This window comes from Lacerta agilis, chromosome 13 (genome assembly GCF_009819535.1).
Source record: "Lacerta agilis isolate rLacAgi1 chromosome 13, rLacAgi1.pri, whole genome shotgun sequence".
Lineage (NCBI taxonomy): Eukaryota > Metazoa > Chordata > Lepidosauria > Squamata > Lacertidae > Lacerta > Lacerta agilis.
In genome coordinates this window covers 7,617,152-7,642,980 of record NC_046324.1, presented here as the reverse complement: position 1 = coordinate 7,642,980, position 25,829 = coordinate 7,617,152, and the positions used below count along the sequence as shown (strand labels likewise).

Below are 25,829 nucleotides of genomic sequence, written 5' to 3'. Positions count from 1 at the left end.
CCCACTTTTAAAAGCTGATTGAGAACAAACAGCTATTCAGGTTTGTTGTGGATTCAGTTTGCTCTGATTCAGCTTTAAAGAGCAGGTTTTGGCAGAGAAAGCCTTGCCACGGTAGTGGGCGGTGGCAGCAGAAGCGGTGGCAGCCTGCGAGGTCTTGCGGTGGTGGCAGGAGACAGTGGCAGAAGCAGAGATGCCTGCCACAGCTTTTGCCACCGCCTCCCACTACCGCCAGGAAGACTTGCAGGCCACCGCCACTTGTTGCCACCACGGCGAGGCCTCACAAGCCCCACTGCTTGTGTCACCACAATGCCTCGCAGGCTGCCACTACTATTGCCGTCACCTCCTGTTGCCACAGCAAGGCTACTTCTATCACCTGTCACTGCTACGAGTCCCCACGGGCCTCTGCTGCAAGGAGTTGCAGGCCACCGCCACTTCTGATGCCAAAGTCTGATGACACTGCAAGTCCTTGCAGGCCAATGCCATTACAGCAGTCTCTTCCTGCCGCCACTGCAAGGCCTTGCAGTCCGATGTTGCTGCCATCATTCCCTGTTGCTGCCATGAGGTATTGCAAGCCACCACTGTAACCACCTCCCATCGCTGCCATGAGGCTTTGCAAGCTACCGCTACTGCTGTCACTCTCTGTCACTGCTGCGAGGACTTGCAGGGCACTACTGTTTGTGCCACCGCCACGAGGTCTTGCACTCTGCCACCACTACTGCCGCCATGTCCTATTGCCACCACGAGGCCTCGGACGCCACCGCTACTGCCGTCACTCCCTGTCACCACCATGAGGCATGCTACTGCCGTCACTATCACCGCTGCAAGGCCTCGCAGGCTGCCACCACTACTGCCGCCAGCTCCCACCACTGCCATGTGGCCTCGCAAGTCGCCACTGATTGTTCCACCACCACAAACACATACCATGGTCATGGCAAGCTGCTTCTGCCACTGCTGCTTTTGCTTCCTAGAAGGTCTGCTTGCAGTCTGGCAGTCCCAGATTATTTGTATTCACTATGACTCATCAACATACTTTGGATTGTCCTGAAGGCCACCATTTGGTAGCCAAGCCCAAAACCAAAAGTCCTGTTGGGATGCATTTTGGCTTGCCTGCTGATGAGACTAAGTGTGTGATGATTAACAATGTTGTAATTTTTCTGTTTTAGATCCCTAAATAGTAGCAGTTGCCAGGACATTGTCCTGTTCTGCTCTGTATAATTCCATCCTTATTTCAGACATTGTGGTAGATTGTTTAGCTGGTGATATTGTAAGGTTTAGCTGCTGATAACATTGAAACATTTAGCTGGTGAGTTATTGTGTTGCTGAAAACCAGATATCGCCTAGCCCTTACACACATTGTGATTTGCGATATATTGCCAGCTCAAATATTATGAAATAATTATGACGACGTGAACTTCAAACCAGTTTTGGACGATATAGCGATATATTGCCCAGCCCTAATAAGTGGTGGACATTTGAAAACATTAGTTGGCCAACTAAACGCGATTCTGTCCTTAAAGACAGTGCAGAACTAGAAGGACTACAAATACCTTAAATACAGTGGGGAAAACACTGTCACCTTCTACTTAGTTTGTGCTTTTCTTAAAGCACTTAACAGTATTATGAAAAATGAAGCAACTCAGCCAGAAGTACCTATCTACAAAAATTAGAAAGCAGAAATCTACAAAAATTAAAAAGCAGAAAATTTAAAATGTGTACTATTTTGCCAAAAGGCTATTTAGCACTCCTATCAGGTTGGCATCCAAATACTACTTTGGCATGGAAATACTGCAAGATTCAGTTCTGCCAGTTCTCTATTTATAATCTTGATATTCTTTGCATAATTGTTATAATAATGCTAATGTTTCTTCTTCTAAACTTTTCTAGCATTTATTTCAAGTAGAAACAAGATTTTGTGCACATTCATTACCCTACTCCCAGCAATACGGTATGGAATGTGAAATGTCTGACTCAAAGAAGCTTGGTGAGAAATAACTAAAGCTAGACTTACGCTGAGGTGGTTGAGAATCAAATGGCATCATCATTTTTGGTCTCATTCCCCTTCTTCCTGCAAGTGTGGACATGCTATCCTCTGACTCATGCCCTAGAAAAAGAATGAATGCATCTATAAACATTTATGTCCATCATCTTTATATCAAATCACTAAGCAGGAAGACGAAAACAAGTGTTTCATACACACTCATTCTGATTACCAAGAGCCTCTATTCTTAAGAATACTTTATAGTCTTCTTTTCTAGAAACTTCATTCAAAGAGGACAGGGGCAGGGTTTGGTGCTGTAGTTATCTAAAACCAAAATAAATTCTCACAATAGACTTTTAAGTGATGTAAATAATGCTATTAGCAGAAATGCTATGCTGTATATTATGGGTCCCATTTTATCACTGATTTAAATGCAAATTGTAATAAATATAAACTGAAGTGCAGCTACTACAACTCAGTCAATTGGCAAGTACTTTAAAAACCAAGTATCTCGGCAAAACCCACCATTTGCAATCTACAGGCCACAGTTGTCTAAGAATAATGAATAGGATAATGAATAAACTTAGCATGATACTAAGCCCACCTCTGTATGAGTTCCGTCTTTGGTGGATATTGCTGTCCATGGAGTTGTCAACTGGCGTAATGTCTTGGGAATTCCGAGGGATTGGGGTGTCTGTCATTATTGGATTAGGATCTGGAGATTTATCAATGGGTTTCAGCTCCAGTCTTTCATGGTGAATCCAAAGGTCAGGGGGTTTGACATCCTTAGAATTTCCTTTGTATTTATGTGACCCATTCACAGATTTGCATGCAGCTCGCTTCCTTTGAAAGCCGTAAGAAAAATATTAGTGTATTCACAGGCTGGCATAAAACTACTATGTTTTTTCTTCAAGTAGTTAACTGGCACATGCTTCAGCTTTCTATGCAAGCAATTTTATTCTGGACACATCATGTATGTTATATTCTGATTCTATACTTTTATCCAAAAGGTGGAGGGTGGGGGCATGTATTATCCTTTCTTCTCCAACTCCCAGCCAACAACAATGGGAGGTTTCCTCATTTATTTTACCAGACTACTAAAATCATGTCTATTTAATACAATACAATACAATACAATACAATACAATACAATACAATACAATACAATACAATACCATACCATACCATACCATACCATACCATACCATACCATACCATACCATACCATACCATACCTTTATTGGCATAGAATTATTTAATATTCATGTTATTAAACCCAAGCAAATCAATGACCACTAATTAAATCTATGCCCTTAAAAGATAGAACAAGTTGTTGCCAAAGCATCTTACTTTTTCTGGTGAGAGGTGGTGCGGCGTGTGCAGAAGACCGCAACAATTACCACCACAACAATGGTGATCACTCCCACAGACACTATTATTACCAAAAGCATATTGTATTCCAGAGGAGAAGGGCTTCCATGAGGGCTGTTACTGCCTAAAGAGGAAAACAAACATTATTTAATTATACATAGCAATGTCTTGGGAGTTTTGAATCTAAGGCAAAGATGAGGAATCTGTGGCCCTACAGATGTTGTTTGAAGTCCCAGTGGCTTCATGGGAGGGGGGGGCAGAGGGGCGGTCGTTCCGGGTGCAGTTTTTGGGAGGGCACATTTTGCTCCTCACACCACCCTGGAAGCCCCAGGCCACATTGCAAGGCTGACTGGGATCGGATGGTCAGATCCAAGCCTCACAAAGCCATGCAGGGCTGCCAGGGAAGGCAGGCAGGCAGGAAAGCAAAGGAGTACCTACTCCTCTGCCAGCCTCTGCTCCAGCACATGAGAAGAAATAGCGCTCTCTTTCTTCAATTGCTTCCCCGTGTAAATGTGGGCAAGGAAAAGCAACCTGCTTCCATCCTGACCACACTGGGGTGGGGTGGGGTGGAAGCAGTACATTTAACAATGGAGTAAGGATGGAGGAAAGACAGAGTTATTGCACTTTGCCCTCACTCCTTCACCACCAGCCAGCAGCATCCAGCAATGTTGCCATTGCACACCCCACTGGGCCCTTGCAACACTGGAAGCCACACTTCCAAGCGAGCAAGTGGTGCTCTTGGGTTACACGGGGGTTGCCAGGGCGGGGTAAGTGCACCCTGAAGCAGTGGCGTGGGTGACAAGCTCCCTCTGCCCCACCCCCCTGCAGTAGCACATGCTAGGCCCTTGTAAAGTCCCATGGCTAGTGTAAATGATGATGGAAGTTTGGAATCCAACATTTGGAGGGCCACATGTTAGCCACCTTGCATCTAAGAGAACAGTCCCTGCATAAAGAGATTGTCCTGCTTCTGATAAAAGATTGGAAATTATAACTTGTACTGAACAAAAAAAAAAAAGCTGTACTGTAGAGGTCACATGCACTGCCAGGAATACTAGAGGGATTGTTTTCAACTTAACCCTCTCATACGTGGTTGTAAAGATGCTTTAACTTTCCTTTGAACATGTTATGATTTCCTTTCAACACCTTAGTCAGCAGTATTCTACTTACCACTCATAGGTGTTTTATAGTCTGGCCCAACATCCACTGGCCGATTTCCTTTTCCTGCAGACCCCAATGCTGGAAAACAAAGTTGAAGCTGAGTCAAACTACTTGTAGTTTATGTATGCCTTATCTGTCTTTTTAAAACATAACTCTTGTTTTTATATGGACAAGAACATATCCTAGACAGAAACACACATAGAAACAGTCCAGGAGGATTGCAGGACTTTCTAGAAATGTCTAGCCAACCATATCAATAACAGCTAGAACAACATTCATGCAAAAGGTATGTATGCATACTACAGAATAATCTGGTGCCGTCTGTGAAGAAACAAACAAGCCACAGTATTCTAGTAATGTCAGAACCCCCTAGTACTTAACTGTTCCATATGACCTGAATGGCTGAAGTTCACAGAACTTTGCTATCAATAGTTACCCCATAGAAGGCAATTAGAGATGAAAGGGGGGTGTTCTTGGGTGATGCTTACTGGGAGGAAAAACTTCAGGAAAAACCTGATTGTAATTCAGTAGTAAGGGTATTGCATTTTGTTCCTCACAGGGTTTTGAAGAGAGGTAGATGCAGTGAGACTCATTACTTCTCTTCAAGAAGAAAAAAGCAAGGCAATATCTAGCCCCTCCCCATGGATCACGGCATTTTTTCAGAGAGCTGGGGAGAGGAAACATGATCTCATCTACTTCATCAAACATGAAGCAAGAGACTTTCCTCACTCTAGAGTTCTTTGTGGAGAATTCAGTGGGAGGATGCCTCTGTTGCAGCAGAAGCTTTCATGGATCTGGTGTGGAAAACACTTATTGCATCTTATGAGGTGCGCTCTGGCACAGTAAAATATATGCCACAAAATAAAAACTAAACTAAACTAAACTAGAGGTCATGTCCCTGTTCTGAAGCATGGAAAATTGCATTTGCTTACTTGTAGTTGTGTGTGCGCATGCACACACAAACACAATTTGAACGTTACACTGAACACTAACAGGATTAAACCAAAGACCCATTTCATAGCAGTCAATGTGATGCCTCCAGGAAGCACACAAAGTAGGACCCTACGGCAAAGGCACTCTTCTGCTCCCCAGCAACTAGTTTTCAGAGGCACACTGTTACCCCCTGTACTGGAAGCAATTGTGACTAGAAGCCATTGCCAGCTTCATCTTCCATGAACTTGTCTAATCCCTTTTAAAGGCTATTCAAGTTGACAGCCATCGCTAGATTTTGTGGTAATGAAATATCTGAATATTTTCTTTTGTTACTCCCAAATCCTCCAGCATTCAGTTTCACTGGATACCAAATTCTAGTACTATGAGAGTACTTTTCCTATGCATTTTCTTCATGACCCTTGGAAAGAAGGGATGGAAATTAATCAATCAATTAATCAACCAAATACTTCTATCATGTCCCTCTTTACTTGGTTTTGTTGGAAGCTAAAAAGTTAAAGGTAAAAGGTAAATGGTCCCTGGATAGTTAAGTCCAGTAAAGGCAACTATGTGGTGCAGTGCTCATCTCGCTTCAGACTGAAGGAGCCAGCATTTGTCTGGATCATGTGGCCAGCATGACTAAACTGCTTTCTGGATCATGTGGCCAGCATGACTAAACTGCTTCTGGTGCAAAGGAACACCGTGATAGAAGCCAGAGCACACAGAAACACCGTTTACCTTCCTGTCGCAGTGGTACCTATTTGTCTACCTGCACTGGTGTGCTTTCAAACTGCTAGGTTGGCAGAAGCTGGGAAAGAGCAACGGGAGCTCACCCCGTTGCACAGATTCCAACCGCCGACCTTCTGACTGGGAAGCCCAAGAGGCTCAGTGGTTTAGACCACAGTGCCACCCACGTCACACCCCATATCTATCCTTTATTCGTAAGTGAGTGGCTCCAGCCCCCTGATTACTTCAGTTGCCCTTTTCTGAACTGTTTCCAGCTCTACGTTTTCCTATCAGGCTGTACATATTATTCCAAGTGGTCACACCAGAGATTTGTAGAAAAGCATTATGAAACTATAATCTTTATTCTTGATTTCTTACCTAATGATCCCCAAAATGAGAAATCAACTTTTTCACAGCTACTACACATGGGGTCGGCTTTTTCAGAGCTGAAAATCACTTCCCTAGCCAGTCAAAGAGAGCTCAGACCCCATGAGCATATATGGGAAGCTGGGATTCTCTTGTCCCAAAGTGCACTCCTGCTCCTCTGTAGTTTTATACTTATACAGATTTTGATAGTGTTACACACAGTTTATATAAGCTTGCATCTTAAAATTATATTCATATTTTTTAAGTTTCTATAAATTGCTGCTAAAATAGTACTGTCTTAACTTCTTTAAAAGGGAATAAACATACTAGATAAATATAGAGTTAATAGATAAAAGTTAAGAGAAGACAAAGAGATCTTGCCTGTCTGTAAGCAAACAAAACACATGGATGGGATGTTTCAAAGAGTACTTTTAGACATTCCTTTACATTCACAAAGAAACTTAAAATATACACATTCTGGCATTGCTAAAAGGTAACTTACATTTACCTTTGAGCAAGCCTCACTGAACTCAATTGGACTTATTCTAAGAAGACATGTATAAGATCAAGCTGTTAGAAATAAATTTAATGTAGTCCCAATTTGATGTTCAAAGGTAACATTTTAGAAAAAAGGAACCATAGCTTTTCTGTTATCGGCTTCCAATGGTCAGACTTGCTTGCTACCAATAATTGTTCACCCAGCAGTGAGGGGTTGGGGACAAACAGCTTTCTTGAGTGCTTCTGAATATGGCGATTCCACCTACTGTGCTAAAGGCACAAGTCATGTCATGTAGCCTTTACTTTTGTTCCCATAATCCTATACAGTGGTACCTCGGGTTAAGAACTTAATTCATTCTGGAGGTCTGTTCTTAACCTGAAACTGTTCTTAACCTGTAGAGCACTTTAGCTAATGGGACCTCCCGCTGCGCCGCCAGAGCACGATTTCTGTTCTTATCCTGAAGCAAAGTTCTTAACCTGAAGCGTTATTTCTGGGTTAGCGGAGTCGGTAACCTGAAGCGTATGTAACCTTAAGCGTATGTAACCTGAGGTACCGCTGTACACAGAAAAAACACTTGCTGGTGTTTTGCAATACCCAATGATTTTTAGCAAATAAATCTGATTGACTGACTGTCTGAATTACTGGTGCATTTCCAGAGATCCATGGCAGTAAAGCCACTGCAGGTTCTACCTTTTGGCAATGACTCAATACATATGATATGTACCAGCATAGCCAATAAGAGCACATTAGCCATTAGGGTCACCTTATGGCTGACACAAATGCTTATGCTACATAGCATGTGGGAATAAACGTGCATGAGCACAAAATACACATTATGAAGTTACTGAAATGTTCCATGATCCATATACAGACATAAATTAATGAACACTTTTAAAGTACAGACAAAAGAAGACAAAAAAGAAGTACTGTATTTACTCAAATCTAATGCTCACCTTTTTCTGGTCTAATTACGTTGTGAAAATTAAGGTGTGCATTAGATTCAATGGCACATTTACATTCACCAGCAAATACTTTTTTTGTTTGTTTCCAGGTTCTGAAAATTGAGGTGTGCATTAGACCAGTGTTTTTCAACCTTTTTTGGGCAAAGGCACACTTGTTTCATGAAAAAAATCACGAGGCACACCACCATTAGAAAATGTTAAAAAAATTAACTCTGTGCCTATATTGACTATATAGAAAGTAATTTTTCAATTTTTCCCACAGCACACCAGGCAACATCTCGCGGCACACTAGTGTGCCGCGGAACAGTGGGTGAAAAACACTGCATTAGACTAGAGTAATTATGGTAGTCAATTTTCAGGAATGGAGAAGCAAACACAATTCTGCCTATTTTTCTTTCCACTGTCATACAAAGTTAACCTCCACTCAACTTAACTGATATGGAGCCAGCCAGGTGAAAAATTCCATCATACCATTACTATTCTCACTTCCACTGCTGTTGAGACCCTAATTCTAGGGGCCTGTGTTAACCTCCTATAAGATGGATTCTGTTCACGGGCCATCAGTTTCCAGTCCCTATCATGCTAAATGTGGGGAGCCTCTCTGGTCTGTGGGCTGAATGAAGCCTCCCAGGCCTTTCATGAAGTTGAATCCCTCATCAGCTTGGTTCTATGAATCCCTCATCAGCTTGGTTTTGCATGCCTGGATGGAACACGATGAGATGTGAGGAAGGTGTGGATATCTCTGGCTCTGCATGGCTGGAATATAGTCTATTAATGGTAGGAGCCACACTCATTGTTCTGCTTCTTCCCACCACTGATACGTGGCACCCGGTAGGTTGCTCATGAGGGAATGCAACCCAAAGGTTAAAAAAGATTACTCAACTGTGTTTTAGGAAAAAGACAGTAAGGCCAACTATTCTCCCCCCTCAGGGTGTGTAATATAGTAGCAGATGTTCTTCCTTCTATGAGTCACAAAACACTTCTATGATATTTACTACCACTCCAGTAACCAAATAGTATGTGAGCACATGGCTCTCTCATTTTTCACACCACCTATGCAACCTATAGGTTATACTGCAAAATGCAGTTTTTAGCTAGAGGAAGACTATCTTGTGACACACATTGCCTTAAAGTGCCTCTTTGGGCACTACCTAATTACTACCTAATCAAGACAGGCTCAGATATAAACCTCTTTATGCCTGTGTGGTTCTCAAATGCCTCTCTTGATTTGCAGGCACAGATAAGCAAGCAGCTTAGTAAAATGCAGACTCCTCTGTCACTAGTGTGTTATGCATGAGTATAATACTGCAGACAATATGCGGGGTGCACACAGCCATAATCAAAAATGTAAGCTGCAATACGTATTTCCCCAATGAGGAGAACTAAGGAAACCAGTGAACTGAAGGTTGATGCATTTAATTGTCGGTTCCATGTTTTAATGCTTGGGGATGATTTGTTCAGGGTTCACCATTATGTTCATTCAACTGATTTTTTTTTAATAAAGATAAGAAACAAACATGCACAAAAGTCATCGTGAAAAGTGGGGAAGGGAAGGGGCCACATGACCTCACAGAGAGATAGCTAACCAATGTCCAGCCGACATCAGCTGTCAATAATAAAAGCAGGCTTTCCCCAAAATGAATTCTTAAGGGGTGTGTGTGTGTGTGTGTTCATACTGGGCTCACCGCTCAAATTATGTACATGGGACGCAGCTGCTTTGAGCATGCATTTGCATACATGGTGCCAATCATGGATGCATTCATCTTGCACTACCTAACAAAAGAGTTTACATTCAAAACACACTATGCAAAAAAGTGTTTACAGCATTTCAAACTTTCAATTCCACAATAGCTTGTTTTTTGGCATTTAACAGTTGAAATGCTGTTAGACGAAAGAAAGACAATAGCACTTGCATAAAAGGAAATGACACAAAAAATATGCCCATTGGTTTACCTTGATCATTAGACATTTTATCTGAAGATTCAGCTACCAGGACAAGCACAGGGAAGAAGCAAACAAGAGAAAGATAACTAAATCTAAAGGAGTGACAAAAATTTCACTGGCACAGAAGTAGCAATCTATATAAATGGGAAATTAAGTAATTGCTACCACTACAGCTTACTTTATAGGAGAACCCCCCCACACCACGTCTTTTCAGCTCTTGTTCATAAATTACAACAAGAAATCTCATATCCCATATGAAAATCAGGGAATGTTTTACTTATGCATATTTAGGAATATTGGAAATGTTCAGATGAGCAGTTTGATAGCATACCTCCCCAAGCAGGAGACCCTTACGACCATTCAGACATTTGTAATGAACTCATTTGCACCATACAGTATACATTCAAACAACTGTTCTATAGAAGGGAGCATACAGTAAACCTGTGTACTCAAAAATACTGTCCCATTCACAAGATACAACTAATGACAACAACTGGAACATTTACATTTTCAGGCTGGCAGGTACTGATTCACTGAACCAGACAGGCCCCACCCATGAAAAATGCATTTAAACATTTGTCTGCAATTCCTGTTTTCTGCTCCCAGAGAACATATTCACTTAACAAGATCAACCTACCTTTAGGTGTTCTGAACTGCACCGCCTCTGACATAGGACCCATGCCTTTGGAGTTACGGGCCTGAATTTTGAAATAATATGCTGTGTCGAGTGTTAACTCTTGAATCTGGTGGGTCAGTCTATTTCCCACTACTGGCTCAATGACCCAATCATGTATTTCTGCATTGACGTCTGTACTATAGTAAATGATGTATCCTGCACAATAAACAAAATACAGATGATGAATTATGAAGACACATTTCCAAGGGCTCTAAGCTATTTGGGAATGTTAGATATAATGAATAGATACTTGAAACAACTAGACCAGGCATCCCCAAACTCGGCCCTCCAGATGTTTTGGAACTACAATTCCCATCATCCCTTGACCACTGGTCCTGTTGGCTAGGGATGATGGGAGTTGTAGTCCCAAAACATCTGGAGGGCTAAGTTTGGGGATGCATGAACTAGACAAACCCCTATTTCTTACATGTCCTTGTAATTCTTTCTCAATGAAGACACAGAAGCAACTGATTAGTTTATTACACCCCTATTCATACAATTCTTCCACTGCAGCATCATGAGTACCACCACTGTATTGTGGGAGCGGGGGAGCTCTTTGGAGTGCCTTCCTCCTACATGCCACCATTCCTGCAGCCACCATGTGTTGTGGGATGAATTTCCGCAATGAAGAGCCTGCTGAGCATGAGGCTTCCTGTGCAATTTGGAACCCCAATATGTTCTAAATCATGTGGGGAATCTTCAAGGAGAAAATGCTCCCTGCTACAGACATTCAGCCTCTGACACATGAGGGGGCCTACAAGTACGCCAACAGCCGTGTAAGAAAGTGACATGTTAGCAGACTCATTTCTTTTTTGCTTCTTGTGCAACGGTAATCACATATACGTGGTTAAGAATGACTGAACAGGGCTTACAGCTACCATAGAAGGGAAATCACTAATTGAGAAAGCAATTAGTAATTGCTAAGGAACTGCTACACAGCTAACATACTACACTTCATAAACCTCTGGGAACAATCCAAATTGACTGTAAAGGAATATGGATTGTTCTATTGGTCTGGTATCAGACTTCCAGATTTTCCACAGAAGGCCAGTTCATACAGATACTAAATGATATTTTTGTGAGTTGTGAAAGTTCCAAACAGCTCCACTAGATGGTATGCTTGAAACTGAAATCCCTCACTCACATATTACACTATTCGCATAAGAAAATGACTTGCATAGCTAAAGAAAAATTGCAGAAAACAATCCACACTCCTCAGAAAATATATTTTTGAGTTAATTAGGTTGTTGTTTATGCATACTGGAACAAGTCACATGTAGATCATTTGCCCCTGAGAGTGAACTTTGAAACATGCTAGGTTATTATTCACAAAATTAATTACTATTGCCAAATCGTTGCTTGAGGCTTCTCTCTTTTCCTTCACTATTCTGTTTTGTGTTGCCCCCTACTCTCTCCTGCCATGTTTATAACAGGAAGCAGCTTAGATGGATTGAGTAAAGGAAATATTTTGTTAAAAATAAAGAATCATTTAGCAGCAAGGAAAGCTATAATAATAATAATAATAATAATAATAATAATAATAATAATAATAATAATAATAATAATAATTTATTATTTATACCCAGCCCATCTGGCTGGGCCTCCCCAGCCACTCTGGGCGGCTTCCAACACAATATTAAAACACAATAATTCATCAGACATTAAAAGCTTCCCTAATGTTAAAGCCCAGTCGGTTTTCTTTCCAAGGAAAAATCATAAAGACAAATATGTCCCATAACCATGACATACAAAAAGGAAGGACTCTCTGGGCCACCCCACATCCTGAAAGTGGGACTGAAAAAGAACAGAAAATCTCACTAAAGTTCTGAAGTTTTGAACAGAATACCGTATGAAACTACTTATTGGGGACACAGGACAATGATACAAGTGGGGATTTTTATTTTATTTTTTTTGGTAAACCAAGAAATCTTTAATAAAAAATACATTAAAAAAACACAAAACACTGGGAAAGTTCCTTGCTACCAGAGTCTGTGGGGGTCCATGCATTAGCTTGGGGATGATTTGATGACTGGACCATTTTTAAACAACAGCAGCATTCCTGCTTAAAATTAGAATAAATTGAATAAGCAGGAAATTGTGCATTCAGTTCCTTTTGTGATGGATTTCAGCAAATCTTAAAATGTATTCCACCAGAGGGCAGACCTTTCACATAATTATGCTGAATATAAAGTCAATATTACCCTATTTCCAAGCCTGATTAGTTCAACTGAAGATAGACCCTGTAGGATATGCCAGGGCTGGCAATATTCTGTGGGTCTGAACTAATAGTAAAGCCATGTGCAAAAGACTGTGTATTACGGGAGGCTTGAGGGACTTAGATGCACCAGTTACAGGTGGGTAGCCGTGTTGGTCTGCCATAGTCAAAACAAAATCAAAAATTCTTTCCAGTAGCACCTTAGAGACCAACTGAGTTTGTTCTTGGTATGAGCTTTCGTGTGCATGCACACTGTGTATCTGAAGAAGTGTGCATGCACACGAAAGCTCATACCAAGAACAAACTCAGTTGGTCTCTAAGGTGCTACTGGAAAGAATTTTTGATTTTGTTTAGATGCACCACTTTCCTCAAGCTGCTGTGCAGTATGTCAGTAGCACATGGAAGTATAGTGACACTAGCCCTGGATTCACAAAGAAGATAGTTGAACTGGCTCAGAACCAACCTGACCTCTCGTCTTTCTCTTCTGCTGCTGCATGCAGTGTCATGGAGGTGATTAGAAGGGAGGGAAGAATCTGCTAGCCCACCCTAACTAACTACTCTGCTTAAGCTAGTCATTTCATGCATGTGCTTCTAGCCTGAATTTGATTCCAATACTTTAATATACTGTACCACATTATATACTTCTCATTAGTATTCAGCACTTTGATATTATTTACACAGTAAATAAAACAAAGAGGAAGTGGACTTAATTGTTAAACTTCAGTCATTTCATCTTGGAACATTAATATAGTATGAAGTTAATTTAAAAAAAACACCACAATTTTCTTCAAACTGAAAGAACATAGATAATTAAGCATTCTAATCATTGTTTCCGACCCTTTAAAAAAGATTTCATCCTATATACATAACCTGAATGGCAGCACAGATATACTAAACTGTCTCAAATAAAATTTCACCTGTAATTTTGCCATTGGCTTCAGATGGAGGCTGCCAGTTGACTATGATGGTTCGGGGTTTTCCTTCTTTGCTCACTACTGTCACATCCTTAGGGGGAGAAGTTGGAACTGCAATAATGATATTTAAATTAAACACAGATTGTGGTATCAGTTTTATTCTTTTAAACATTCTTTGTCAGAGATTGCTATATTCAACTACAAAAATAAGCTACTAATTTGCAGTGATATTTTTTTTCTACTAAAGCAGCAACATCAGTACTAAGGATTTCAAAATACTCTATTTGGAGTACAGTAGTACCCCAGGTTATGCACACCCCATGTTGCGGATGTTCGAGTTGCAAATGCCCGCAACCCGGAAGGGTTTCCGGAGCGCACGCAACCCGCACGCAACCCCCAGATGCGTAAAAGCGTTCTGTGCACTTCACGCATGCGCAGAAACGCTCAAATGGTGATACTTCTGGGGGTTCCCCCCCCCGTGCGTTCGTAATACACACGACCCGCATTACGTACTGCGACCCGGAATGGATCGCGCGTGTGTGTAACCCGGGGTAACACTGTATCTCGGAAGGGCAGCATATGCCTTCAGAGCTCCCTCCTCACCATCAACCCTTCCTGTCATACCCTCCAACAGCAAACCTTATGAATCTCTAGGTACAAAGCTTAAATGTGAACTCCTCTCTCCAACTGGAATTCATAATAATGTCAATGAATCATATGGAACAGTGATGTTTATAGAGGATCAATACCCTCTAGAGGGAATATATTAAAATTCAAGTTCTCACTCCTTAATATTTGTTAAATATGCATTTGATAAAACTCAAACACTATTGTAATTTTAAGGGACTTAATCAAATATTTCAAAAAGTATGAAAAATATTGAGTTTTACTTTTCTCAGGTATAATTAAAGTTGTATGATTAGTTTTCTTGACTCAAATCTCATTTCAAATGGTAGACCCAAAAGACAGATACCCAAAACTGAATGTTGCACAATTTCAAAGCACTTCTGGTGTCGAACCAAGAATTTAAAAAATGGTATAACACAATTAAGTTATTCTGTATCTATTGTTTTAAAAAAAGTGACTGTGCATAAAGCATAGTGCTTCTGATTTTAAATTATTTACATTTTAAAAAAGAAACAAAACTCCACAGGGTTGTTCTCTTCTGTGAAGCTAGAGGTTTTTTTTGCATGCCTTAAAACATTTGCTATATTTAGAGGCAATCATCTGTTTTTATTTCTAACCACAATAAAAGAGAAATAGCGTAAAGAAAATAGACAAGATGTTGAAGAGATGGGTTCAAATGTGTGCAGACACATTTCATGCCATTTGACTACTGGAACTGCCAGAACTTCAAATATCTCTATTTTAGCAAATAACATTAAAATGAAAGAAGCTTGGCACTTATGGATGCTTCAAGGATCAGATCAGAGCTTTTCTGATCTCTTACTTGCTCAATAATTAAATTATTTCCCCTATTCTCATTAATTATTAACCTTCATGTTATTTATTAGCAGCTACTATTAAGACATAATTTGTATGTATGAAATGTTTTGTGGTTCTGTACATGATAAACCTATTTCACTGTATATAAATTCTCTCTTTAGTTCAAATAACTTTAACAATCTCCCCACACCAGAAGGAATTCAACAGTACACAATAATCAGCATAACATTTATGTTTAAGAAACCAGCAATGATTCATCTGAAAAAAGTTTGTCAACTAATTTAGAAATGGCTCAACAATATCACCTAATTCAAAAGTAGTTCCATGTGCAGTCATACTCCAAGTACTTGATCTTCGGCCTTTAGTCACCATCACCGAGAACTCATACAAAGTGTTCGGTTTTAAGCCAGTTACCAAGAAGCTCAAGGTGGTGGTATTTGCAGTCTAAGAGAAATCAAAGGGTCACAAAATGAGACACTCTCTATTAAATATCCTGACCATGACAACAGTCTCTAGTATTATCTCATCCATATATCTCTATTCTCACAATATTAACAGCATTAATATAAATAGCTTCTAAAGCAGTTTTGAATTTTCATTTTTGTCCATTATTTAGGCATCTACTTTCCATTTATCTTGACAGCTCATAGAAACGTATGTCCAGATGTTTTTGTTAGTTTTAAATTTGGTTTGGCAAGTACCTTTGGACTGCACCTTTTGGTTACCTTGTATTTCGTGTTTGCAGGAATGTTCGTCTTCCAGCGTACTGTGTAGTAACGGGCATCCGAGACCTTCTGGTTCTTTGGCAGAGAGTTGTCTGCCCAGGTGATTCGAATGGTGTCATGGCTCAGTATGGAAGCCTGAACTCCCACAGGTGGCATCATGGGGGAGGGATCTGGCACTGGAGTGTACGGAGCATTAACAACAAATAAATCAACCTCAGAAGTGTCTAGGGAATTGATGGGTAAAAGTAGGGTATTACAATAAAAAAAGAAAGAAGGTGGCATTATATGTGAATAGAAACAAAAGGGGGAAATGCAGGGTAATACGATGAAATGAAAGGTGAGAAATGGAGAAAAAGAGAGAAAAGCCAGAGTTAATAGGCAACACAAGACCAGCATAAAAGTTTTCAGTGATTATTTTGATTCCTCCCTAAAACACATGCCGTAAGCAGAGTAGGCAAAGTTCAACACCTAAGAAGATTGCTACAAAAAAGATCACTGAATCTAAATTTTAATATTCATTTGAAACTGTGTACTAATTGAGATACTCAGCGTTAGCTGCATTAAAGCACTATTTCATTCCATCTCTAAAAAGAGGGTAGAAGAACAAGGTAGAATTAGGATCAAATGGGGACAAGCTAATCTTCCAGACAGTATTAGTGTGGGGGGGGGGGCTGCTTGTGTTCAAGTTCACAGTAATTCACAAAACAGCAATATAAAAACACTTAAGATCTAGGAAACATGTTCAGCAACAAGAAAGGGAGTTCTTACCTTGGATTTTGTTTGTGGATCCAGATGAGGACATTCCTCTGATAGGAATGACACATCCCTGGTGGTGACAGGCAGGATCCTAGACAAACCTCTGCCTCCTCTCCAGGGGGAGGTGCCATCTCCCTCACCAGATCAACTGGCAGGCCAGATATAACCCCACAGCTTAAACAAGCTCACTCAAACATGCAATCAACAAAGAAAACATTGGAAATCTGGGAATCTCTTCTCCAGAGGGAAAGGCAGGAGGCATGGGTGAGCATCTGATGTCACTCATCCCTCTCTGCTCCTGCTGGTGAGTAACTGATCCCCCAACCCATTGCCATGGATCCAGACCCTGCAGAGATAGAAATGTCGAGAGTCCAAATGTTCACTCCCAGCAGACTCCTGCAGGGGCACAGCTGCTGAGGGGGGAGAAGTAATCAAAGAAATAAAAAGGTCAGGGCCCCTCACACCACGAGAAAACATGCCCACCAACCTGCCTCTGTTGAGAGTAAGAGAAGGGGAGCAATGAGCCCAACAGCCCCAATACTGAGGGAGACCCTCTACAAAAACTGAGGAAAAAACACCAAATATGAATAGATCACAAGGGGCAGAAAAAAAATTAAATGACAAAAAACAGAAGGGAAAACCCTCACTCCTGAATGCTCCTGTCTAAACAGTTTATCAACAGGACCCAATTAACAGCTGCTGAACCTCTTCAAAATGCATGTGGCTGAGGCCACCAAAATTATGCAGAGAATGAGTGATCTGGCTAGCGGGAATAGCTGGAATGCCCGACAGAAAAGGTGGGACAAAACTGGACAATCCGCCAGGGGATGATCAGCTGGAAAGCCCAGACAGAGTAGGAGGCTTCAAAACACAGCCCCTTCCAAGCGTTCACAGAGAAAGAGCAGTCACAGATTGCTCTGAAAATGATACTCCCACCTAGCTAGTTTATTGGTGGGATAAGCAAAAAACTCTATTCTACCCCACCATAGCCAGAAACTGCTTTACAGAAATTTGGCCAATGGCCACAGTACAATGAAAAAACACTCCACGAGAACTTATCAGGCCCAAACCTTTACCAACCACAGACAGTGCCAATCTGATGAGGGAGATTACTTCTCCCCGCTGGAGTGGAGGCAGAAGGCCTTGTAGGACCCTGACTGTCACCACCAGGGGTAAGTGTCACACCCCTTTCAGAGGAATGTCCTCCATTTGGATCCAGAAAAATGCCCAAAGTTTTCTTTTGATGAATTCTGCCAAGCGACATGCTAGAAACTGATATTAGTCACAGGTGGAAAGTATTACAGGGGTTATTAGATTATTCTGCTTAAAAGCTAAAGTCAGCATATTCATAAGCAGTTTAACTCTAGATACTTTTATTATTCTGAATACCTATTTCATATAACAAGTATTTTAGACAGTTAGAATAACTGCACACAATACATGATGGTACAGCAGTGTTCCACTGGTGTTTTCTGCAGTAATGTAGACAACATACCCATCACATGTCAATGTATGTATATAGATGTTCAAAAGGCAAAAGCATACGTGCATGGATGTCTTTGTGATTGAAGGATTGCAAATTGAGAAATTCTGCATTAAAACATTGCATGAAAACAATGTAAACAAATGCATATAATTTGTGCACTGGTCAACATTAAAGTTTGACAGGAGTTCTTTTAATGTAAATCCAAGGACTTGGACCGAACGTAAAATGGTTTGTGATTTAATATATTATTTACATAAAATAATAAACCACAAACTATAATACATTAAATCAGCATCAATATCAAGATTCAAGGCTGCTTGTTTTGAGTTACAACAAAATAGGCAAGCATTATCTTTTACCTGTATAAGCCCTAGTCACTGCACTCTCATAGAGCGGAATTCCTTCTCCAACATTGTTATAGGCTTTTAAAGTTATGACATAATGGGAGCTGGGATCTAAAGAAAAAGAAAAAAATATTATTTGATACTACAAATTCTTACTTATTTCTTCAATTATGGCATTTTGATTGGTAAAATAGTTTCAGTCATACTTGGCAACTGAAAAAAAAATGAATCAGAGAGTATAAAATGAAAGTATTTTATTTCTTTCAGGTTGTATGTGAACTGCTGTTCTAGAGAAATATACATCCAGTTGTTTTTAAAATCAAGAGTGAACCCTTTACACATAAAAGAGACCCAGATAAACTTAGCTGTATTAATTCTGGCACCATAACTAATCAATACTAAAAACATGCCCTATAATATATTTGCTTTTTTATTGTTTTTGGACACCCTTAGTGTGGATGGAGGCAGCTAAATCAGGTGATAGAAAGTCAGTACTCTCAACACATACAGGTCAGCATTGCTTTTATACATTTAATCAGAAAAATATCAAAGAAAAATGTAGTCGTCAGTATTACTGTATTGTTCCTTACCCAAATTCTCAATAGTGTAATATCGTTGCTTATAATCCACCTTGATGGTCTGTGCATGGGGGCTACCCACACCATACCCTATAGCATAACCTCTGACCACAATGTTCTGGTTTTCAGGTGGAGTCCAGCTCACAACAATACTAGTTACAAGTGGACGGACATGTAGGGAACTTGGAACTTCTGGAACACGTGATTCTATAATAAAGAAAAAACATTGTTTAACTATATTAACAACAAATGTGCAGATTTTATTAGCTTGTTAAACAGTAATATTGAGTTCTTATGCTTCTTCAACAATTTGAATATTTAAGGATTCAACAGAGAAGGAAGAAATAGCACAAAACTGGTCAACAGGTCAAAACTGATTTTGAAGGGAATTGAAAAGGTATTCAGAAACCCTCCATGGTCTTTTACATTTTTCACACCTGTTAGCAAACCCAGCCTATCTTGTAATTCTGCACTAGCAACTTCATTGCTCACCAGTGCAAAACTTTTTCAACAGTCTTCTTCCAGTTGTTTCACTGAAAATAATACATTGTGGGTGGATAAGAATCCACACAATGGGGTGAGCTCCTGTTGCTCTGTCCCAGCTTCTGCCAACCTAGTAGTTCGAAAGCATACCAGTGTGAGTAGATAAATAGGTACCGCTGCAGTGGGAAGGTAAGTGGATAACAGACATAAAGAAATATAGATGTGTGCCCATTCTGCATTACTTTCAATGGGATGTGCATTTCCATCCACTTTCTGCACTGGATAGGATACTGAGCCAAATTCAAGGTAAAATTGTCGGTATATAAAGCCCCGAACAGCTTGAGAACAGCTTACTCAAGGGATCACCTTGCACCACATATACCTGCTCAATTATTATGTTCAGCTGGAGAGGTAGGATGCCACTTGATATTTGCCTTGATTCTATTAGTGTTTAGTATGTCTGAAATGAGGTTGTGGAACATATTATGCATGTTAATATTATGCAGGCACAATCAGTACTTTGCTTCAAATGCCAAATCAAGACTCTTCTGTTTACACAGGGTTTTTCTGATGTATAGCTCAACAATTGGCTATTGTGTAGTTTGTCCAGATGTTGACTAAGTATTCCTATGCTGTTTTCTGGATGTGCTATGTTCACTGCCTAGATACTGCCTAGATGTATGTGGTATATAAGCCTATAAATAAATATACAAAAAAAATCTGCTGCAATCAAATTAAAATGCATGTCAGCCTAGTTTTCTCAGCAACAGGGATAAGTTCCCTTCTCTCTTCCCGCTCCAACCCACCCCCAATGCTCTATGCAAATACTTCTCATTTCTGGCAAAAGGTTTTGTGGGGGGTGGGGATATCTACATTTCTCCCTGAACATGCACTGTTAAAACACATTTTTAATAGTAACATTAATGGTGCATCTTTATACCCATACCATCAAGATCACTTTCAAATGTTTCTGCTGACACCCAATCAGTAGGTAGTCCTGTACCATTGACTGTTAAAGCAGCCACCCGGAAGCTGTACTCTGTTCCTCGTTCCAGACCTGATACAAAAAAATCAGCATTATGAAAATATAACTCCCACAGTGAATATGATGCCATTACTTCCAATTAAAACATCAACAATTCATCCAACCTGATAGTTAAATAGCTTATTAAAATGAAACTAAGTAAGTGCCTAAATGAATATCCTATATAGTTGTTTTTTTGATGATATAATTTAGGTCAACTGTGACACAGATCTAGGAAGCTAAGTGTTTTACAATTTGGCCTTTAACCTCTTAGACTACTCAAGCATAACCTGAGGCTATGCATGGAAATCAAGAATACTTTCAGTAGGACTCCAGCTGATTCAATTGACACAGATTATCTGTCAGTTTGTGACAGGATTGACACATTACATTGACCTTCCTTGTTACGGCAACAGCAAAAGAGCATGTGGGTTTCTTGTTTATGGCAAATTGGAAGACTTTGTTTTCAGGGGGTTTACTCATATTTTATCTGCAGAATAGGAACCCATTGTATGTCCTCTTCAAAGAGAACTTAATCCAGGTAAAAAATAAAGAGTTGCTACCCAACCCATTCACATCACCATCAAAACGCCTTAAATAAACCAGATTCCCATCATTTTAAATGCTACTCCTCCGTGTATGTGAATACTTATATTATTATTTTCTTACATTTATATACCGCCTTTTCTTCATCATGCAATTCAAGGTGCCATATATGTGGCTCCTGGGTGGTCAACCATCCAGGCACTGACCACACTCAAACCTGCTTAGCTTCAGGAATGTGATGGCTTAATGTGCCTTCATGCTATACCCTGGGACTAAGTTGGTTGGACACAGAGGTCAGCTCAGCTTCACTGAACTGGTTAAAACAAGTCTTGTTAGAAGGCGCTTTCTAAATTACTTAAAGGAACATTTTACACTTCTGAAAAATGGGAGTTAATTTATGTGTCTTTTAAAAACATATTTGCCTATGGTATTTATTTCTTTAAAGTATTTGTATCTGGCCTCTCCATAACGAAGAGTTTAAGGTGGTTTACAACAATTCAACCAATTTAACAATAAAATCCAAATGAACAAAAAATTCCTACTAAAAATTGAGTAATGGCGAATACAGTTAATTACTAATTAAACGCTCAGGAAAATAAACTTAATTTGGCATCTAAGATAGTAAAGTTGGTGCCAAATGGATAGTTATAGGAGTATTATTATTATTATTAAAATTTCTATACCACCTTTCAGCAAAGGATCATTGGGCGGTTTACAATATATAAAAAAACAAAAATACATTAACATAGTAACCAACAAAAACAAGTATTCCATGACCAGGACCACATCCAACTCATCAGTGGCCACACACCAATCCAGACAATGACAAGGAGAAATAGAACTGGGCATCATCAGCATATTGATAGCACAGGTTAGAAGGATATTCCTAGGTCAGTTAGGTCCCACCTCTGGGACTGGGAATACAGGGCTGAAGAGAAGCAGTGGGAACTACCCACTAATACCCAAGATGAATAAGGAACAAGTTTTAAAGGCAATAAACACACAAACTACCGCAAGGCAACCAAGACAACCAGTGAACAAAAGGACAAGGGTAATCAGCAGTGCCTGCAAGGCCCACTTTTACTTGCTCCTCACCTAATACCATAAAGGTATATGACATCAGGTATAGGAGAGATAGGAGTGACTTGATAAAAACAGCATAGTGAGTCAAATGGTGGGGACTGGTGGGCTTAATCACACATGTGGGCTGGAGGTTCCCCATTTTTGCCTTACTATTCCCAAGATTATTTTTGGTCATCCATAAAATGCAGTCAACTCTTGGTGCTTTGGAAGCACTGCACAAGGTGCTTTGCAAGCCATCTGCTCAGAACTTCCCAACAGCCAACCACAGAGCAAAGCTGCCTCTGCAGTTTTGTTGGTTTGTTTATTTTATTTTATTTTTAATATAATCTTTATTGATTTTTACATTTGTACTTTGTATACAAACTATATTGCATATACATACTATATAACATTATATTTCCTTCATTCATCGACTGTGACTTCCCTTCTCCCTTCTTCTGTCTTCTTTATGTCCATTCTTAATTTTTCGCATTGTCTTTTTCCAATTCTATATATTTTAATTCCATTCACATACATCTGTTTATAAATTGTCCATATATCAATAAACCCTTCTAAATATAACATGCTTGCTATGTGTCTATATATTGTTTGTAAATTCTATTTGTTTAATTTAAGTTCATTGTATTCCCTATTATTTTGTTGTTAATGATCAAATAAAAATATTGAAATTTCCCATTATGAGGTTTGTTTCAATTCTACTGGTAATTTTATTTCAACACATTTTCCCTATATATACTATATTTTTTTCCCATTCTTTTTGAAATGTTCTATCATCCTGTTTTCAAATAATCCCCGTTAATTTAGCTATTTTCGCATATTCCAATACTTTTTGTTGACAATCTTCCACTGTTGGCATTTGCTATTGTTTCCAGACCTGCGCTATCAATAATTTTGCCGCTGTTGTTGCGTATAAAAACAGTTTCTGGTCGTGATGAATGTTAGGATATCATAAGAAGGGTTTGATGGAAGTCATGGATTTAAAAAGCCAAAATGCTAAGAGTTGAAAAGATAATGTGATGGATTTTATTATTGTATTGTTATAAAACCAATAAAAAGGATATGGCCAAAAAAACAACCCCCGTTTCTGGTCATTTTTTAAAATATCGACCTCAACCATCCCCAACAAGAATGCTTCTGGCTTTTTCTGAAAAGTATATCTAAAGATCTTCTTTAATTCATTATAGATACTTTCCCAATATACTTTCACCTTGTCACACTGCCACCACATGTGAAAGAAGTTGCCTTTGTTGGTTTGTTTAAGAAAGAACCCCACTTGAGGTTTGGAAGTGGCTATACGAGTCTCTGTTCATACCTTTTATGAGGCACTACAAAATTAATACCTGATCCTTGATTTGAGGCAACCTTTTACCATACATCCTCTTTAACAGTTAAAGGGAGTCTCTCTGATGGCACACTTCCAGTACCTATTAATTGATTGATGAGTAAAGCAGGTGTTCAGAGAAGGATGGTCCAGCCAAAGATCCAAACATGACTGGTGGGTATAGTGGCTTCTTCCTTCTTTATAATATCAACTGCCTGACAGGTGTGTGTGGTAAAGCTGGTCCATAGGGGTAGAAGAGAATATGGATAGATTCAATTCTCCGCCCCTCAAATAAAGGATGCCGAGGGATGGGGAATCATCTCACACCCTACAAGTAAGGCATTTTCAGTGCTCACGTCATTTATCCCAGTTGGTATCCATCATGCATCACTGGTGGTTGTTTTTTCAAAATGGTGGTAGTTTTAGTTACCAAAATCGGTTAATCTTATAGTATGCTTATAATATTATAATTATGTCCCTTTTAACAGTTATGCTATTGTTGTTTATATGTTTATGATTCTCCTGAGATTTTAAAAGTAACAGCAACAACAACCAATACCACTGATAAAGAGTATACTCCAAACATCAACATGTTTGGAGTATATTCTTTATCAGTGGTATTGTACTGTGGCTGTACATCTCAGAAAAGATCTCTTTGCCCATCCTTACAATGAAAAGCACACACTAAATAGCCTAGCTTAAAGAACCTGTAATTAGCTGATTCTACTTTTAGATGAAGAATGCATGCCTACTCACCTTCAATTAGCTGTGAAAGTTGTGTCCCAACAATACTCTCAGTCACATCGCTTTTGCGAGTCACTTTTCGGTAACGGATCTTATAGCCAGTAATTTGCCCATTGTGTGTTCCTGCAGGAGGGGGCTGCCAATGCATCACAATGCTCTGTGGGAAGTTAAAAGGCAGTATAAATCATGCTCTTTGCATTAAACTATGCTAATTCTCATGCTTCATCAATCTCCATTAGACTGGTTCATGAAACAATTTATATGTAATCTGCAATATTGTGTGTAAACTTACATAACACCTTAGGCATTAAAATGATGTATCTCGAAGCAGCTCTGCAGTTCAGCCTGCAGAGAACAGTATTTGATTTTTATACCTTCACATCTTAGGAATTAAGTAGCAGACCATGAACAATTTGCAGGCACTAGTATACTGTATGTCAAATCTGAATTTTATTTCTCTTCCATAGCAAATAATCTCCAAAAGATACTCTGAAATATTGGAAATACTTGTCTTCACTGTTTCTGAAGCAAAGAATTGCTTAACCAGCTGCACACTGAATAGAAGACACTAGACAATACTTGTTCCAGTGTAAAGCATGCGAACTGAAATTTTGCCCAAAACATTCAAAAAATGTAGATGACTAAAGGAACCAGTTGATACATAGAAACAAAGAAATCCTTACTGCTCATAGGCTCGGCATTTAGGCTAAGAAAAACAGGCAACTCAGGATGATAAAGACCTATGGTCTGGTTCACACATAACACTAAGTAAAACTATGACTTAGGGTTAACAAGCAAATGTGCTGGCACACATTTAGAAAATTACATCTGCTTCACTCTTCCCATGGTCCTACTGCTGCTCTACTAGTAAGAACTAAGCTATGGTTTGGCTTAGAATTTTCTGTAAACCCAGGCAGAGTTTGTGTCATTCCAAACAAACTAGAAACTGTAGCCAAGGTTTGTTCTAAGCAAAAATAATAATAATGTGCACACACCATCATGCTTGCTTGTTCATCCAAACCATAATTTGTAAATTGAGCCAATACGTGGGAAATTGTCTTGTGAACCAAGGATCTGGGCTAGTTCTATTCTTCAAGTATATCTACAGAAACAAACAGAGTATCTTACCTTGGAGTTTTGCACTTCCAGAGTTAGATTTTGGGGCGCAGCACTGGGAACTAGAAACAGTAAAGTAAGTTATTCAAGAGTAAGTGCCAAAATAAATTATATAAATGAATTAAGTTATATATAATTTATGATAATCTATATATATGCCTCTCCATATTTATGGGATTCTCAGTAACAGACTACGTATTTTACAGCATTAACCAGTCCTTGCACTGTATAGTATATAACCATCAAAGAGTAAACACTCAAGAATGGACTGAGAACGAGCAGTTTGCTTACAGGGAACCAGAAAGGTCTGGGCCTCACCAATTTGTAGACAGGAACAATTTGTAGACAGGAACTCCCCCCCCCCCCCCCACCGAAGGTTTACTTGATCTCAGAAAAGCACACCATGAGATATGGTTCTAGGCCTGTCAGAGCAGTTAC

At 39.6% G+C, this 25,829-nt stretch overlaps 1 protein-coding gene across 1 annotated transcript in view; it reads right to left on the bottom strand.

Annotated features, from left to right (window-relative positions):
• NEO1 (neogenin 1) overlaps window positions 1-25,829 on the bottom strand; it is a 104,302-nt gene that overhangs the window by 10,866 nt on the left and 67,607 nt on the right. Inside the window, 14 exon segments of the mRNA XM_033166851.1 lie at window positions 2,009-2,101; window positions 2,583-2,821; window positions 3,329-3,473; window positions 4,517-4,585; window positions 9,944-9,976; window positions 10,572-10,766; window positions 13,743-13,850; window positions 15,491-15,629; window positions 15,911-16,134; window positions 18,512-18,607; window positions 19,087-19,281; window positions 20,504-20,614; window positions 24,288-24,432; window positions 25,404-25,453. Of these exon segments, the coding sequence (XP_033022742.1) occupies window positions 2,009-2,101; window positions 2,583-2,821; window positions 3,329-3,473; window positions 4,517-4,585; window positions 9,944-9,976; window positions 10,572-10,766; window positions 13,743-13,850; window positions 15,491-15,629; window positions 15,911-16,134; window positions 18,512-18,607; window positions 19,087-19,281; window positions 20,504-20,614; window positions 24,288-24,432; window positions 25,404-25,453 (1,842 nt within the window).